The sequence below is a fragment of the Mya arenaria genome, chromosome 4, assembly GCF_026914265.1.
Source record: "Mya arenaria isolate MELC-2E11 chromosome 4, ASM2691426v1".
NCBI lineage: Eukaryota > Metazoa > Mollusca > Bivalvia > Myida > Myidae > Mya > Mya arenaria.
Window position 1 is genome coordinate 59,663,093 of NC_069125.1, and position 19,832 is coordinate 59,682,924.

Below are 19,832 nucleotides of genomic sequence, written 5' to 3' on the forward strand. Positions count from 1 at the left end.
ATATACTGTTTGGCTCATTGAAGGGGCGTGTTTTAAAGTGCCCGACCCTTTGACACCTAACTTCCAATCTAGGAAACGTCGCTAGTCATGATAATAAACATTAAAGTAAATTATGATAATATTGAAAGGAGAAAAAACTCACAATAATATTATTGGAAAAAGTATACTATAGTTGTACAGATTTACAGTGTGGACACATTTCACTTGGACTATCATTGGATGTGATTGATACCCCAACCACACCATCATCTTATCCTGATGTCCAGGGACCGACGGATGGGACAATTTGATTCCGACATAGCCCCCATCACCACCAATTGTTGGGATATAAAACATAAGTAGTAAAGTAAAAAAAATAAGTATAAATAAAATCAGAGGGTGATTATTCTATAAAACCAAACTGAAAATAAGGCAATAATTCTAAAAATAAACATAATATATATTTTTTACAGTTAAAGTCTATATCTAAAACATTTAGAGTTATTGAGAGAAGTTAAAAAAATATAACCACGTTTCCGCTAAACACCACGCTCGGGTTGTGAATATAAGTATCTTCCATGGCCGAGAGTGCAAGATAGGTTCATTCAGACCCGAGCGTAGGGTGTTTTGCGGAAACGAGGTTTACCGAGTTTCCGCAAAACACCCTTCGCGAGGGTCGGGATGAACCTATCTTACACGAGCGGCTATGGTAGATGCTTTTTCTCCCACCTCAGTTAAACAAAATTAAGTGAAAATGTATTTTTTGCTGGAACTCTTTTGTCCTTAGTGAAAATAATTGCGTACGGATATGCAATAATTCGTGGTTGTCATGGATATTCGCGCAGTGATTCAGAGTATGTAAATGGTCTGATCGGTCTTTAAATAGTTCTAAGAAGAGTAAAGCATTATTTCTTGAAAGGTGCGTGAAAACTGTTTTCTGGTGACATTTGAAGCGAGAAATAATTTACTCGCGTTCTAAATATTGCCAAAAGACAAGGTTTCCATGATGCGCTACAGACGACAGTCTTCAACAAGGGAGGTAATTACAATGTGGTAACCATTAAAAGAAGTTCCATACGGGCATTTTATCTTCGCCCGTGGGCAAGATAAGAATTTCTAGCATGGTTAAATTAATGGATCTACTTATCTGAGGTGGGAGAAAAACCTATCTTACACTTTGTCATGTAAAGTATATTGAAGTATTTGTCCATGTTCGTGAAGTTAGCGGCCAAGCCGTCTCTCAGGTATCGCGTTTATCTCATTTAAGCACACTCCATACATAACATCGTTTGTAATCATTCTCTATAAAATGTTGTACTAACCAAACGCCTCTATCACTAAATAAGATAGTGAAAGCCGATTTTTAATACATGATTGTATATATTTTGATATCATATACATGTATATACACATTATTCATGCCGATGAATGTTTTTACTTAAAAGTAAACTGATTCTTAAATAACACAAGTACGCGGTGTAAACTCTCTGGTGAAGAGCATATGTAATATCGAAGCTATGAGCCGGGTGCATCATAGCTTCACATATATAATAAATGCACTTTAATACAACTGCGTCTGTTTACAAAAATAGGTTTATTTTAAGCATAGGTTATTGCAGTGGCGGATCCAGGACTTTCTAAATGGGAGGCACAACGAACTTTAAACATATATAACTTTTGAATGCATTATTTTAATCATATAATGACATAAAATTAACATTTGTCTTCACTGTCAATGATGTTTGGCAGAACAATTGAATTAAAAAGAAAGCATTTCCGGATCCTTATAAGATAAACCTTTCAAAAAACAACAAAGACAACTAGCCGGTTTGGGTGATCGAACCAGGGTCGACATATTTATACGCTAAGTCGTTAACCAGTCGTCAACCTCAGACACACATATATATGGTGTAGAATAAATGCTATATAAACCTACAGTATATTGATTGCACTCAACGATACTGTAGGTACCTCGGATGTCATTGCTATTTAAGTTAAATGATGTAAAAACAACTTGACAACAAATTCAAAAAAGGGTTTCAAATAAATTAGTATGTATTAATTTACAAAGGCTCTAGCATAAATCCGAGAACTAGACGATAATAAAGGCTGAAATGGAAAGTTTTAAGGCGGCAACGTTTTGAATTTAAACTTTAAATGCGGGTCATGCACACACATATCTTGTTGACACACAATGACATTATTAAAAGCAATGACGAACATATAATGTGCACATGTTAACAGTTTAAAACAACTTATATTTCTGTTATATGATATATTCCGAAAACAGTAAACTTTAGCGTATAACTGCAGCCATATTTATCTACTTTTGGTCAGCTGTCTGTGTAAAATGCTGCGCCAATTTTTTTTATCGAATGTTTGGGCACCAATGTCATTTTCAAGAGACTTTCGTTTCGTATACTATATTATATTATACTCGATAATCAGGTTCAATTGTTTATTTGCTCAAATGCTTATGTATAAAATTTAAATTGTGATAAAACAACTTATTTGTACAGTTAAATCAATAAAGATGTGCCCCAAAAACATTCCTTGCCGGCCCGCTGGTGCCGGCCCGCTGGTGGGGGGGGGGGGGCACGGGCCCTATGTGCCCCCGGTAGATCCGCCACTGAGTATTGCTTATTGTGAATGTGTTATAATCAAATTAAAAAAAAATATACATATATAATTAAGTGGTAATATAATAGAAATCCATGCCGTATTTACTAGTAACTAAAATTTCACGAACACTAAAGCAAAATCGTGTGCTGTATTTTTGTTAATTGGAAGAAAAACTTGAGGTTTTTAGCAGACACAAGGCTGGTACAATTGATTTTCAGCGACCTCAGTCATAGCAGATCATTTTTCATCAAAAATTGGTCATCGTTTGACCCCAAGTAGATGATCCCTATCTCTTTTTCGGAGTCAGTAGGTCAAAGGTACATGTCATAGTGCATTTGGTTTGGGTTTTTTTCCTTGAAGGATCCCATTATTTGAAATAAAACTGAACAAATTATAGAAACACACATTTCCGATTACCCAACAAGCGATCCGATTTCAGTGGTAAGCTAGGATTCAAAATTAAGCGACCTTTTCCCAAAATTTGAACGGAATGTCATTTTCAAATGGATTTTCTCGTTACGGAGAAGTTATAAAAGCTCGCCAATAGTTTACGTTATAAGTATTCCTACACTTGTTTTTTTTATTTGTTTCTATTAAATGGCAGCTCGTGTAGATCCTTTATATATTATGCGTTCACTATGTAATGATTTCATAACTGGTGTATCAATAAAAACTACTAGCACACGAGAGGGTAACTGACCGAAAAGAGCCGTTATCTACAAAATATGTGCATGTATGTAAATACTTAAAAATAATATTAGAAGTAGTAAATTATATCAGTCTCTACATGTGTATATGAAGTGAGTGATTACTTTGCTGGTATTTTTTTCATTAACATCATTATCATCATCATCATCATCATCACAACCACCACCACCTCCACCACCATCCTCCTCCTCCTCCTCCTCCTCCTCCTCCTACTCCTCCTCCTCCTCCTCCTCCTCCTCCTCCTCCTCATCATCATCATCATCATCATCATCATCATCATCATTATAATCATCCATTATTCTCATCATCATCATCATCATCATCATCATCATCATCATCATCATTATTATTATCATCCATCATTTTTAATACGAGTAAAACACTCACCTCATCGCACGCATCTTCCTCAAACCAACGACTGTTCACTGTAACATTACGGCGCTCCACCGATGTACCGTACGTAGGTAGCCGCTGTATTTAATATTCGTCTTTCCCTCTGAAACCTCCGTTTAAATCATACAGTTTTACGATGAGACGGGCTGTCACTATTTCCAGTGGTATCAAAATGCATTAAGTCTCATATGCAAATAATTTCTTTTCCCAGCAATACAGCTTAACTAAAAATATCTGACTAATTTCCCTAAAATCAATACCCTCTACGATCCGACGTTGATCTAAGAAATCGAAAGATGTTCAGACTAGTTAAACGGTATAGGGCGAAAATACAATATTAATATAACTTGTATTCGGACAACTTTCGCCTATTTTTTTTTTTAAAATGAGTCGTCTGCAATCTTACGAGCACTGAAAATGTTTGGTGAAAATTTGACTGCGAGAACTTGAAATGTGTGCAAAGATGTGTAGAACTGCCCAATTTGATGCTTCGAATGCCATTTGAGTCAAGGTTCAGTTGAAAAACCTCAAAGAATGGCATTTTTGGCCAAAACGCCTTAGAAAATACAGACGCACAGGCACTTGGCTTGGCTTGAGGGCAAGTGTAAGAATGAAATTCTGCGCAACCTGAAAGGGTTTGTCTAGCGCTGGCACTTCTATTGTCTGGTTTTACCAGTCTGAGCCCTTGTTGTGATCAACGTAGAATTTGGAAACCAGACCCGCCAGGCCGCGAGTCCCGTCCGGTCGGACGTACACTTCAAGCCGCCCGATATGTGTAAACAAGAAACTGTTTTCTTTAAAGATGCACTCTTACTCCTAAATAGATTTACCAAAAATAATACTTATGTTTTAATATTCCAAAAAGGATTGATAAATGTCGAAAACAATTGTTCTTATGAAAGACACCGAGTTTAATTTGAAAGAAATGTGCATACAACACGGTATTTCTACCTTATGGGACTAGAGTAGATCACAGTAAATATTTTAGCATTCACCAATCATTTAATATGTTTGCGTTTTCTGTTAGTTAAATACAGGGTTACATCCTTGTTATAAGTAATATTTTTTTCCTTAAATGCATTGTTTAGTAAGTAGTTAAAGGTTTATCAGACAAATTTGATGTTTGTTATACATGTGTATGCAGATGTTTGTTATACATGTGTATGCATTGATTTTGAATAAGAGTGTCAGTTTAATTAGTATGGTAAAACCATGGAGCTGATAAGAATATCGTAGTTGCATATCATATTAGCAAAGACGATGTGGCCTGTAGTCTGATGTGCTGCTTACGGGTAAGCAATTACGGTAACATATTTGCAGCTATTGCATGGTCGCTTCCCTTTTCGGGACAAGCGTTGATCACTGATTGCTTCCCTATTCAGTACAGTTGCAACAGCTTGTAATCAATTATGTTATCTTAATAGCTTTTTAACTTGATATAGTTTAAATCAGTAAATGTTGAACAACTATTCATTCAACGAGTAACAAGAGGGTTAAATTTAGACCTACCCTTCTCCCCTAAGATATGATACCAGAATGAGAAGCAGCGACGGCCCTAAGCGGCCGGATACAGCGGTGATTCCAGTATAGCGGTGTGCTCAAACTTGTCGGAACCGGAAGTCTCGAAGTACAGGTAGTGGCCTGCAATAGTTTCATTTAAAGAGGGATATGCGTATTAGTTAGCATTATTTATACTAAATGAATCTATGTGGACTTCTTCATCATTTATACATGGATGCATTTAATAACATATACTAACATCATAATCAATGTAGTTTCAAATTCTATTAGATAATTGTTCTGAGATTCGTTACAGAAAAAAACTTTTTTGGTGCCAATCTGGTTTACAGTCCCTTTAGAGCTGAACTGAACTGTAATTATTATACTATATTGTTATACGGGTACACTAAAAAATTCACAGATGCAGACTTCAGCCGGTTCAGGAACACAGGATTTATCGTTAGTTTGAAACTGTTTCAAACTTTCAGTGTTTGACTTGATTGAATATATTGATTCGTTCCATTTCCTTCTGTTAACTTTCAAATTAAAAGCGTCTACTTCGGAAGATTAAGCAGAATCCATATGTTTTACTTGTTATTTTGGTTATAAATAGGGATGCAAACGAATGGCAAAATTGATATTCGAATTCAATATTCGGTAATTCTTTCGATCGAATATTCGAATATTCGATTACCGAAATACGTATTTTAGAAGATGTAATAAACTACTATTATAATTCGCTAAAGTAATAGCCGGGGAATTTTAATCCTACTTTGTCATGGAGATTGACCTCTAAATTTAACTATGGAAACCCCAAACCAATTCGGTTCTAGTAAAATAGTAAAACGAAAACATAAGCGGATTGGACTCAGCTATTGTACAACAATAGAGGAAATATATCCTAAAATCTGTTATTGTAGCACATTGCATTCATATTATCACCTCGATTTGCGCTATGTTGCACAGTATTTGTAGCCAAGACAACACATTGGTGTTTAAGCCGATCCCTAGCTAGTTATTGTAAAAGTAGGGGGACTTAATGATACATGACGCGTGTCTAGTCATCACATTCACACCTCTGGTATTAGGGGCCACTCGTTGTAATCAAAGCACTGAAAGTGCTGAGGGACGGTACTGCTTAAAGCTGGCAGCAGGAGAGTTACAGCTGGTTGTATGAATGTCAGAGGTGTGGAAAGAGGAGATTGAATCAGACCGTACAACACTCCTAGTCTGGTATTGTTTTGTAGAAGAAAGTTTCTTAAGTGGGAATTCAGGACCCGAGCTATGATTTAAAAAGGGCAGGGTTGCAAGGTGAGACTGTGATCTTTTGATGTGCATTGAAAGAGCGTTTATGGGGCATTTACAAGGACCAATGTTAAAAAATTATTGTGCATGTGTTATAACTACTCTCAATACCAATACAAATGGTAAGGGTTGCTTTTATCTCAAATAAGTATCACAATTATGTTTCTGTATTATTTTAAAACTTTTTTTGAATTGACATTTTGAATATCAAATATAATTCATAATTATTGATGTAAGCTCTGCCAAACAAAAGGGCACAGTGGGGAATAGTAATACAGCAACAAGGAGTCGGGAAATGGAAGCAGGCCTAGCTTAAGCATGGCAATGTTAAAAAATTGGGTAACTAACAACTAATAGGCTATGACAACAACTTTTTGGCTTTGGTAAGAAGGAAACCACAAAACATGAACACTGAAGTGCATAACGGATATAAATTTTATTGATAGGTTGTAAATGTTTTTAATGAATCTCAAAGGAAAAATGTAATACAAAATAGATTTAAACAATCAAATGTTGAATATTATTTATAATGGCAGCTAATATAAGAGTATAGCTATTGGAAGTTCTTCATTAGCTGAAGCAGTTAAAATGCTGACAGTGGTGTATGCATATGATGTTGTTATCGTAGCTGGTTAAATTTACATATCAACAGTCAACCACACCTGTCATAGACCAATGCCTAAACACCAGCAGTTCAATTTCAGAAAAATAAGAACAAGGTATATGAAAAGGAACATTCTCTTTTGTGCGTTTTTATAGTTGGTCTATGATTTAATAAAAGTTATAATGCAGTATTTTATTTCATAATCTGAACAGGTCTGAAATTGAGCCCAATTAACATTACATATAAAGACTTAAGTATGTCTTTATTTCTCCATAATGATCAATATTAAACCAGGGTTTATTAGATCAATTGGGGATGAACCAAAAGTACCAAAATCAGCAAGTTCAATTTTTCCTTAAAACAAGACTGAACTTATGAATAAGGGCTAGTATGAGGTCAAAATTGCAATATTTTAAATGAAAAAAATAAAAAATTCTATCCCTGTCTCAGCTGTGTGTATACACTAAAGAATAGCATGTGGGGGTCCTGTGATTTATACAAGACACACTCAGAAGATATTTTTTAAAATAACTAGGATTTACTCGGTCCAAAAACTCAATTGAAATGTACACGAAGATATAAATTCCTTTAAAGTTTTGGACAGTTTTTTTCATCTTGCAATGGTATCATCTTCCATGAATTGCATTACTTTTATAATAGGTTAAGCAGTGCATTTGGTTGGGGGAAAATCTTAATTTTTTACAGGCTGTAAACAGCAAAAAGGTTTGTTCAAAAATAATTTCATAGCCGTTGAGGAATGTTTGGACTATGTTTCCATAAGGGCATTAGGTTATTGGTATTTTAAATAATTATCAATTTGTAAGACATTTCTAGGCAGCCATAAAGTAGAGCCTGTTTTTTAACAGTGATCAGGCTTCAAACTTAGAAAGAAATGTTAATGAAAAATATAAAGACAATTGAAAGCAGAAATGTCAAAAGGCTTATTGATGAGTTGTTATAGGAAATTAGACATTGACTGCCTTGTATATAATGAAGTGTACTAACTATATGATATGAAAATGATCATAGACAACAGTGGTAGAAATAAATAAAAAACAAATTAATCTAGATTATCTGTAAGTGGCACTGGTATAGCAACAGAAATTGAAGTATGTGAACATCAATACAGAGTGAAAAATCGCATCTTAATAAAATCATAGTTAACTTCAAGTACAATATCTATGCATAAAGCACTGATTAGACACAAGTAATAAATGCAATAAATTTGGCAATGTCTGTACATACTGGTGATCTCAAGTTGCAGCAGAATTTATAACACAAGAGTTTATCATTCTACCTTTATCACTGAAGATAGCATGATTGCCTTTCAGACCTTTCTAGTAATGTTTGAATATGAGGAAATGGTAGTTGAAGTAGTATACTGTTCAAGCTGATAGTCCAGGTACACAGATAGTTTGTGTTAATGAAGGAAGTTGGTGTAATTTCAATCTTTTCAGTTACATGTTATCTTGACATATTGGTGGCAATAAAACTTAATTGTTTAAAATAAAAGTGAAGACTTCCTTCTGCTGCCAGTAGGAAGCAAAATCAGCTGGGTGGAAACAGTCAGCATTGTGTCATCTGAAACTCCACCATCCAATCCTCTCTTGGCCTCTTTCACAAAGGTAGCTCAGATTTTCTGCAAATGTTCACATATGCTAATTATAAATTCGAACCTTGAATACTTTAAAATACCAAATCAACAAACATATTTTAATCAATAAATAAGAAATACAGCTGAAATTAGAGACAAAATAAAGAATGTATTGTATTTGGAAACAAGTGTTGTATTTTTCTTTAATTATGGGCATTTGTCATGATGTATCATCTAGACAAACACAAATCTTAAGCTGAGTGAAACAAAAATGAAAAAAAGTTTTTAAACAGCATTGATGCTTGTTGTTTTAAGTATGATCTGACAAAAGATCATAGGCTTTTGGACCAAATGAATGACACTCAGCTGAAATTTTCTAAATATCTGATGGTTATTCTAAAATTATATTCACCTGCATTATCAGTACATTGTTCGTTGTGGTAGTTGTAATGAATGGTTTGTAGGTGTTGGCAACAACATCAGTAAAGCATAACATCAGTATGTCTCCTGGCCAGACATCTTTCTCCACAGCTTTGAGCCTAATGGTCACAACCTCATTGCGTTCCTTAACAGTAAGACCTGGGGTTCTTCCTGCATTAGAAGAAAATGCTTAATTAACTCAGTGTTTTGCATTAACAGAGAAACACAAAAAAAACATGTACAGTTAGCACTATACAAAAACAAAGTTATATACATGTAACTGGTGGCTGTGTCAGTGTGAAAGAGATTAGGGCAAACTTAGAAACTGATATATCAGCAAGTTGATAGTTAGATATTTTTCAGTAGTTAAATTTTTATTTTGAAGGTAAAATGGATTGAAAAAAATGTATGATATATGAAAGATTCCATACCTGGATTATTTTGCTGGAAACTGACATCCTTGTTATCCTAAAGGAAGATAGTGGCAGCCCCTGCATGTTAACAAACCAGCACCGGATGCATTTGCTGTTCATGCACAACCAAACCGCTATTACATTAAGTGGAATTTCTTGTTCCTAGTCTGCCAAATACTGTCTGTGGATGGTAAAGAGCACTTTTGACCAGCTGAATTTGGTAATAGATGTAATTCCATCATGGAATGCCATCTGACCTCCTGTTGTACACCACATTCCCACAGGCAAAGACTTGGGTATGGCCCGCTTTTTTCAAAGGCTTCATTGATGGAATTCATCTGCAAATACATATGTTTCATTTTAAAATGGCGACGTCTATTTTATCAATTGATCAGCTTAATTATTTTTTATATGGAAATTGAAGAATCGGTTTCATTTGTAGTGCGTCAATACTGTGCTACAGATGCTGGATTTTTTTTTAAACAACTCCAATCAATAATTCAAAATGATAAAGTAACGGTTGAATTAATAGTGTTGCTATACAGTGATAAATGTTGAGACCAGGGCCAGTATTCAGTATTGATCTTAGCCTTATCCTTGTCATCGAAATAAGACTTTTGGATGAACAAGCCTGAATTCTTATACCATTGCATGGAATCATATTTTTGAACAAGCCGTGCTATATAAAATTCAGAATGTGAGCAAGCCCGGAAGTCATTTTACCAGTGCAGGGCTTGTGGGCTTGTGCTATTTTTGACCACTGGCTTCACTTATAATAATCTTCAATCAAAGTTGCTTAATAAATACAGCCCAAGGGCTTTACCTAGTCATTGATACACATAAACATCTAACACTTGTTTTGCACAATATCAATATTGATAGGAAGAAAATATTACTCTATTAGTCATGTTTAAAGGAGGAACTTTTAATGTCAGGGGTGTTAAATATTCATACAGACTTCTTAATATGGTAAACACCTAGCTATTATATTAGTCAGACAGGTGCATTGTTGCCTTTGTGAGCACTTTTTCAGTCAAAGAAGCATAGTTGGTAACTTACTGTCAATCATATTATAGCATTTAACTAAAATTTAGTCAACTTTCAGTACAAGGTACAATGGTATGTGATCAAAGTAGTTTGATTCTAGAGTGCCGTAAGATCTTAAACAAGTTGAATCCAAGTTTGTGTAAACAATAAACAAAACAAATGAATACATTGTTTCTGAGCTGTGTAATGGCACACTCGATACCTGCAACACCATGAATTTTTAGCATTTGCAATAAAAACAGTAAACGCACAAATCAAACCTAAATTAACTGTAATAGTTACGCAGTCCATTGAGTTACCCTACCTATGCTTTAACTAGTCCAAATAATTGTACGTTGACAGATTTTTTTTATATTTTTGATATGGTAAATCCTTCACGTACAAATTGTTTAGTATCAAAAGTGGGTAGTTGTTCCAATCAGGATTCCGGGTTAAAGCATATAGCGTCTATAAAATATCATAAAAACAAGAAAGATTACCAGATAATGTTATTTTATATTAGTTCCGTACACAAAAAATAAATATCCAACTTATAATTATGAGTTTGACGGCTTTTCTTCATTTCATTCTGTCAAAACATAACGATATATACATGAAGGGCACCTGCAAGGCTTCAGGGCACAGTTTTAAATTGCTCGGAACATTTCGGCCATGGCCGAATTGTTACGATTGTATAACGAGGTCTATCTCGAAGCTTTGTTGGAGGAGGCCGAGTTATTACGATTGTATCGAGTTGTTCCCCTTCGCATAATTGTTGTCTGTGTCAGTCAACTTTCGTTTTAGTGGAAAGGTAAACAACTTGTTTTAATGCATTAAATGCTTGTTTAGTGCAAAATAACATGACACTTACATTGTAAAGAATGAATATAACTCTTTATGATCAATTTCAACCATAAAATACTTCACTTAAAACAATTTCAATATTTTTGGCAATGTCTGTTATTAACACGCCCTTTTTTGCACATTCCCGTTTAGACGTTAGGGATTGGAAGAATCCCGTATAACACGACTATTATTTTAGAATAATGCTTTAACCTACTTTCTACGTCTATTTTTAGACTTCGATGTCAATAAACAAACAACGGCTATATTGCACAGTTTTGTTGAATGCAGTTGAATACAGACCGACAAGCTATATACAGCTGATGCACAATAATTTCACGTTTAGATGGCAATAATAATACTCACTATACACATAGACGTTGAAGTCAGTCGCTTGCATAGTCCTTGTTTTGTGCTGTAAATCTTCGTGACAGCGTGTGAAGGACTCCTGTTAATAGGAAGAATTTTAACTGAACGAAAATAATAACAGCAACAAAATTTCGAATTTCCTACAAATTAAGATATTTATAGCTTTATAACTGACCGAAATAACTTTTCGACTGTATGTGCTTCTACATATCATTTTCAAAATATCAAAACAAGATACCAAAATCAGCGAAATTCAAAATAAAGAACAAAGTAAATTCGTTCGAAAACTCTATTGTAAGTAGTCACTCACCGAAACTTGCCGGCCGATGATTGGAAGATGCTTGGAACGATGTGTATTCATACATCATTTAAAACATATCAATCAAATTCCTTGAATCGCATATTTAGGTACTTGTTTGCGAATTATGTATGAAAGTCAATTATCTTGACGCGCTAGCCGCGTCTATATCCCACTTGTTATTTTCCTAGCCAAGAATGACAGATCCCAGCGCTAAGTATTATCGAATGGCAAGAGAACGGAGAGATACTAAAAGGCTGACCTAAGGGCTGAACAATAGATATAGAGGAAAAGGCTGACCAAAAAAAATGAATGAAAATATTTTGATATATTTTTTTTAAAGTTTTATGGGTTGCCGAGTTTTTAAATTTATTTAATGTACGTGGTGTGGTCTAGATGTAGATTGATACTTCTATATCTACAAATGATAAAAAAGTCATCTATCTTAAACTAAGCGCTCTTATAAATTATACAAATACATGATAAATCAGTTATAATACATTGAATAGTACAAGGAAATCAAAAAAAAACATTAAAATTAATTCAACAGAAATAATTCAATTTCCATTTTTCTGGTCAGCGTTTTCCCTCTTCATTTATATGGTCAGCTCTCGTGTCAGCCTTTTAGCACCAGACAACGCGCACCTGCTAAGAATGTTCCAAAATGGCGATGTTTTGTTGAAAGAAGCCGATCTAAATAAGTTTTTCATGAAGCACTAGTGTCATAAGAGAAAGTATAACCTACGCACAATTTATGTGTAACCATTGTGTTTTTATTTAACAATGCACTGTTAAATATTGTGGAATTACAGTCGAAGAATATATTTTACAATATGAATCAGCCGCTTTTGGGCGTTACTTGACTCGCGTACTTATGAAAAGCGGACAAAAGGTCTATTTTATTTGGCCGTGCACTTCCGTTTAAAACTGGTTCCTGGACGCTCCTGTTTGAGGTATGAAGCCGGGGACCAAATGATGCATGCCTGTCGAAAAGTAGCATGATACCTATGAACGGCACTGCTTCGCAGTACCGTCCAAAAACAAGACAAACGAACTTTATAAACAACATCAGTGTTGTAGGCAAAATGTGTTTTATTCTCTTTAGTGAATTTTTTTTCCAACATTCGAATATCGATTTTGACATTCGAATACTAAACGTTTGATCGAATATTCGAATATTCGTTTGCATCCCTAATATAAACCATGTAAGTGGACTGGAAACCTCGGAAAGTCCATGTTTTTTTACTGAATTTTCGCGGACGCGGAAGTTGATATGTCGATTGCCTGGCTCCCGTTTCATCTTCATTCTCTATTAAAACCGAGAGGCAGTACCAAGGGAAGTAACTACTTACGTATAGCAACGCCAAGGGACGCAAGTCAGTCGAGTGTTTCGGAAAATGCGGAACAGGGGGTAGTTTGTAAACTGCCAGCTTATGAAAATGATTTGAACTGAATAAAATATCGTATCAAACTTGAAAATTATCAATCTTTTATATAGTTATGTAATAATTAAATGTCAAATATCAGTTCAATTCTACTTTAATATCAATTGGTACAAAACCTACAGCACCCAACCGTTCCCTGTGACCCTAAAGTGTGGTCGTGATCGGGTCCGGTCCTCTTGGTGGGCGTTCTTCCAGTGTGCCAGATCCACTCCTCGTGGTCCGCGTCGTTCTGGTTCCACCCACACAGGTCCACCGCCTCGAATTCGCACGCCGTCGGCGGCTTCCACGCTGACAAACAGATTAAACCACTGATTTTAAATGCTATAATTGCCCTATTATAAAGAGGACGGGGAGAGTGAGTTAGAGGGATGGGTGAGAAGGAAGAGATGATGATGATGATGATGATGATGATGATGATGGGTTTTTTATTCGTACACGAAGGAGTGACTAAAAGATGAAATCTTGTTATTATGACGATAATTAATATTAACGAGAACAAAAGCTACGACAATGATGAGAGTTTGTTCAAAGGATATTAAAGGATGACGCGCAAAAATCCCGGTTGACGAGCTAATGTCAGAACAACAAGAAATAGAGTGAATTTAAATACATGTATAACAATGCAAATCGGAAGTGCTCAATTCAACATTTAATAGCCCGTATTGAGATTAAAGAACAATATCAATTTCATTACCGAGATTGTTGGGTGTTCCTGTCGTCATACTTCCTGATGACTGGTAAACACACACAAATGAGTTAAATGAGTAATAGTCATTTACGACTTATACTGTTTTGTGTGGGGTTTTTTCGCTTTTAATGCGCATTGTCATAAAATTTATTATGTTCGAATCCATTTTGATTGGGATTCATATGATTTCACAACACAATATTAGCTCATCAATGTGTTATATATAATATATCTCGTATAAATCATATGCAATACAGCAGAAATAAGCCCACATGTGCCAGTCGGTTATTTATCTTTTTTGACAGCAAATAAAAGTAATAAATGAAACAAGATCATAGACCATAGGCAAGAAATAAAAATTCTTGCGTTCACACCGAGGGATGTCCTCGCTCCACGTGAATCCGTTGCACGTGACCTGGTAGGCGCCGTTTAATCGGAAGTTGACATCGCATGAAAACTTGAGCAGCGCGTCTCCCACCTCCGCACGAACACGTAGATGTGGGCGTGGTAATGGCTTCCGGCACGTGGGAGCTGCACATATACCATGATGTTTTGAGCTGTTGTTTATGGCATTTTTCAAAAATCAATTTGTGAAATAAACGATTATTTATACGTTCTGCTTCATTTAGTCTAGTTAAGATAATTGTTTATTTGTCAAATTTTAAAATGGAACCAAAATGGTAAAATGTCCTTATACAGTATGTGTATACCACGTGATAAATTGCGTCATAAATGCTACGTCGGACGGCAATATTTTGATTTGAAAAAGACTTTAAACAAAGATTTCTTCGCTATTTCTTCACCATTTTAAATGAAACACAGCGCAGTCTACGCCACTTAAGGAGCACTTCCTCCGATCATTTACCAGAGTTTGATTGAGAGATTAGTTTCTTAAAACACCTCTACAAACCTTTTCACAATACGGCCGTCTGACGGAGCACTGTCAAAACATTATTTTGGAAACAGGTTTGTCGAAGTGTTTGATGAAACTAATGATCCTATCAAATTTCGGTAGAAAAACAAATGCGGGGCTCTTTAAGCGGCATAGACTGCCTTTTGTTTTATTTAAATGGTGTTGTAAAAGAAAAGTTATCTTTGATTTAAGTCTTCATTTAAAGCAAAATGTTGCCTTCCGACGTAGCATTTATGACGTATTTTATCACGTGGTATACACACACTGTTATCAGGGAACAGTTTAAGCCACTTAATAGAGTTAAAAGATCTACTCGTTTATCCATTCATGGTTACTATACCTACCTACACATAAAGGTGGCGGGGGCGTCCACTGCCCGCTCATGCAGGCGATCGAGGGCGGCCCAAGCCGCGTGAATCCATGATCACATGTAAACGTGGCACCCATGTTCCCGTTGGGTACGTCTAGTGCCTGAGTGTTGCAGACCGACCGGCGACCTAACATAGTCCTAAACGTTTTTAACTGATGTTGTTGTTTTTTTAATTTCATCGTAAAAACAACAACAAATAATTACAACATTATCATTATCACACTCGTTAGCACGATGTCACCCTTACACGGTGGCCCTATATGTGAGGAGGTGGGAAAAAAGAAGTAAGATTAGTTTTTTATTAAGCCATTTTAGGCAACAGGCATATATAAAAGTTATGATCGAACGATAGCTTTAAAGAATAATAGGCTTCCCTTACTCTTATTAAAAACAAATATACATAAAAAAAACAACTCTGACTTATATATATATATTGTTTGGCTATTGGGAAGGGGCATTCTCCAAATTCTCCGACCCTTTTACACCACGTCCAATCTAGGAAACGCCGCTACTCACTTTTACTCACTTAAGCATTCAAGTAAATGATCGTCATATTGACCACCAATTGCTGATGGTATATAACGTATATAAAATACGTAAAAATTCTACCTGGACTTTTACGGAAATTGGTTCTATTTCCTGACCCCTTTAGTGTAGCTACAATTGTGAGATCTCTTGTAGGGTAAGTAGTAGGGCATGGACAGGTAATCTATGAAAAACCCATGAAACAGAAACAGCTGGCGACAGTGCTGACGTAAAACATCACGCGAAAACGCACCAAAACATTAAGATTGCTCTGGTGGGTGGTAATAAAATTGTATCCGGGTACCTGCAAAAATGTAACCGATACTCTTTCATGCCATAATATGAAGGCCCGCAAGATTTTATGAAATGACTAGGCTGAGCCAGAAGTGCATATATTAAAATACAAAGTAGTATAATAAATGTTACGACATAGCCCCGTGGTCCGTCGACGCTATCAACTGTCCCTTTTAGGGTGACCAAGTATTTGAAGTGTTCCCCTCGTGACTGCCCCTCAGGTACTGGTAGCGAAACCTCTCAATGGCAGTTAAATTTTATGTAGCCTAACCATTGCATCAAAAAACTAGTTCACCGGGAAGACAACTCAAATCGAGTACACCAGCGGAATAAATCATCATTTAAACATCAAAAGAAGAAAAGGTACAGTATGCAATCGCTGGGTAGGCACAGGAAAACGCTATATCATCGTGTTGAATTTTATAAGTCCTTTAAACATTAATTTTCCGCGAATTTCCTATATAATTCTTTTTGGATTTTATAATCTTTTTGGATTTTATCAAGGAGGCAAATAATAAAAATCGTTTCATTTGTTATCGTTTTCTATTTCCAGATAAATGTCAAAACCAAATGCCAAAATGGACGAAACGCCCGAGGGCGAATCGTACGGGATGTGCTTCGAGCTATGTCCAATTTACGTCTCCTCACGATTCTGGAAAACCCCGCCTTATATACTCACATGGTCAAATGACCGAAAATCATGGTCATATGACCCGACCGAAAATGACCCGACCGAAACGACCCATATTTTTGGGTCAAATGACCCAAAAATATTGGCTGACAGCCAATCCAAGATGGCGTCGTCATAGATCGTGAACTATTGAAAAAGTAAATAAACAATCTTCTCTACATGAACACGTGGATATTCACGTCTGATTTTCTGTGTCTTTACCAAATTTATCAGGTTTGTGAGCAATGAAATCTAATGAAATTAATGTTGATAGCTTTGTTTCGCATTTGTAATAACTTTTATCCCAGTGGAATGATTGCTCACTTAGCGGTGGCAAAATTCAAACAAGGCTGGCGCGCCTCGAAAGTCGGGGCGTTGTTAGTTTCTTGTTAGATTTGCCATTGACCGATAACAACAACAATACATATTATACAAAGAATTAAGGTATGTGCATATTTTTCTAACACAACCGTACATATACTGGGGCATATCAATATGTTAGGGTTATACTATGCACAAACATTCGGTCGCATTCCCTGGTTTTATCGCTCCCTTGTCATTTATATAATAATCATGAACAAAAATATGTCTCTTCTTGAATAATGTATAACGGAACGGATCTAATACAAGGAAATACAGCTTTCTTACAGGATTTTATTGTGTTAAATTGCTCACTTAATACAACAGTCGTTATATGCTCATTTACTTTAATCTTCCAACATAATCTAGATGGAAAGTGTACAGTATAGAGAATAGTTCTGACTCTCATAACTTTAATGTTGATATTTTTTATGTTTACTACACATTAAGAATACGTCCCAAAAGATGATATATATATATATATATATCGTGTTCGCTGAAGTATAGCTATATAGAGAGTAGGTTTTGTGGCTAAAGTTAACTCGTGGAACGCTAGACTTTCAAATGATCTAGACTTCCAATTAATTAGAATACTATACAAATCGTCATTTCGCATTGTGAGAGACGACACCTTTACTTATTAGCACACTCGATACATAACATCGTTTATAATCATTCTCTATCAAATGTTATATTACTTAATTGCTCTATAACTCACCACTATAGTGATAGCCAAATCTGTGACATCCATTTGGGTATCATATACATGCACATATTACACATACCGATGTATGTTTTTACTTAGAACTGATTGTTCTTACCTCGTTCTGGTGTGGACACACATTGTATGGTCGTTTTAAGGTAACATAGTGTTATTATTAACACATAAATGTAAGGAAGTTTTAATATCTCCATTTTGGAAACATAACAACAACGTAAATACTGCACAACAGCTGTATGACGGCACTTAAATGCACAAGTGTTACATACTTTGGGAGGTTAACAGACTCTGCACTAAAAACAGAAGTTTAAACTCTTGCAGTCAAAGTCCACTCACTCACTATCGTCAATGATATCATTTCAGGAATGTCCTCCAGCCCATTAATATTGAAATGTTCAATCCCATAGAATAACATAATCCTACCTCTACCACCTAATTAAAATTAAAACTGTACAATCCGTTTCTTACATTACACAAGTACGCGGTGTAAACTCTCTGGTGAATCCCATAGAATAACATAATCCTACCTCTACCACCTAATTAAAATCAAAACTGTACAATCCATTTCTTACATAACACAAGTACGCGGTGTAAACTCTCTGGTGAAGAGCATAATTATGTAATATCGAAGCTATGAGCCGAGTGCATCAAAGCTTCACATATATAATAAATGCACTTGAATACAACTGCGTCTGTTTACAAAAATAGATTTATTTTAAGTAAAGGTTATTGTTTATTGTGAATGTGTTATAATCAAATAAAAAATATACATATATAATTAAGTGGTAATATATAGAGGATATTTGTTTATTTCAGTGTAAGATCGTATTTTATTTCACGAGTGTCATAGAAAAACATATTTTATGAAAATGTAGTTTTTTTATGATCACGAGTGAAATTAAATACGATCTTACACTGAAATAAACAAATTTTCTGTTTCTTTTATGCTTATTTTTGGAGTTTTATTTGTTTTTTAATTATTTCTGAATTACCCCCTTTTTTGAAAAGGGTGGGCTTTACGCCGCTACCCGTGGGGCGCCCCTCATGCATAATTATAGCTGTCAACTTTTCTACTTTCGGTTTGCTGAGAAATAGTTCTCTGCTATTCATTCTTATAGCTTCTCATATTCGCTCGTTTTTTATTGCAAAACTTTATGAACAGTAAACAATGAAGTATTATAAGTGCACATATGTTTTTAAAAAAATAATGAAAACACTTTTTATTTTAAGATGGGCATGAATACATAACCAAATTACTACGCAGCTATTTAAAGAATGAAAATTTGGAACGTCAAATGTGTTAGCAAAACAAATGTGGATACTCATTGGATTTTAACCATTCTTCTTAGTTTAAGACTGCATGTACGCGTGTTTTTATAGTAAGTTAATACTCAGTCATCTTACTGTCAGAGACCAGTCTGTTACGCTTTAAAATGATTGTTTTCCAGATAAAGAGTAAATGCCACGCTAGTTTGTTGACACATTTTGAGGTGTGGATGGGGTAAAAAATATCTGATCTATCTGTAAAACAGTAAATTGTTGTGTGAATTCTCCAGGAAGCTCATTTTAAGTACTACAACGGTTAACAGTTCAAAATACATTTGAACGATGATATAAAATTTAATTTATGTTCGAACAGTTGTTTTTGTCTGTAATTTGTTTGGTATGAAAGCAAATGTTCGAACATTCAGCTTCAAAGATCAGTAAAATGTTTGATAAACGGGATAACCGGTAATAAACGATAAGTTGTTTATTTCCAATTATATATTTAT

The 19,832-nt window shown here is 35.2% G+C and overlaps 1 protein-coding gene across 2 annotated transcripts; it reads right to left on the bottom strand.

The window, feature by feature from the left end:
- Positions 1 to 5,079: 5,079 nt before the first annotated feature.
- On the bottom strand, positions 5,080 to 19,832 carry LOC128230398 (uncharacterized). 2 transcript variants are annotated; one of them, XM_052942624.1, is made up of 8 exons: positions 18,161 to 19,832; positions 15,465 to 15,617; positions 14,582 to 14,738; positions 13,640 to 13,807; positions 11,774 to 11,855; positions 9,557 to 9,876; positions 9,118 to 9,296; positions 6,781 to 8,750 (listed from the first exon to the last, which is right to left on the bottom strand). In XM_052942624.1, exons 1-6 carry the CDS (start codon positions 18,252 to 18,254, stop codon positions 9,676 to 9,678), a joined length of 855 nt encoding a protein of 284 aa, XP_052798584.1. In that variant the 5' UTR covers positions 18,255 to 19,832; the 3' UTR covers positions 6,781 to 8,750; positions 9,118 to 9,296; positions 9,557 to 9,675. The 2 variants fall into 2 exon arrangements, with proteins under 2 accessions (XP_052798585.1, XP_052798584.1); XM_052942625.1 differs by lacking the exons at positions 6,781 to 8,750; positions 9,118 to 9,296; positions 9,557 to 9,876; positions 11,774 to 11,855 and adding exons at positions 5,080 to 5,343; positions 13,427 to 13,504.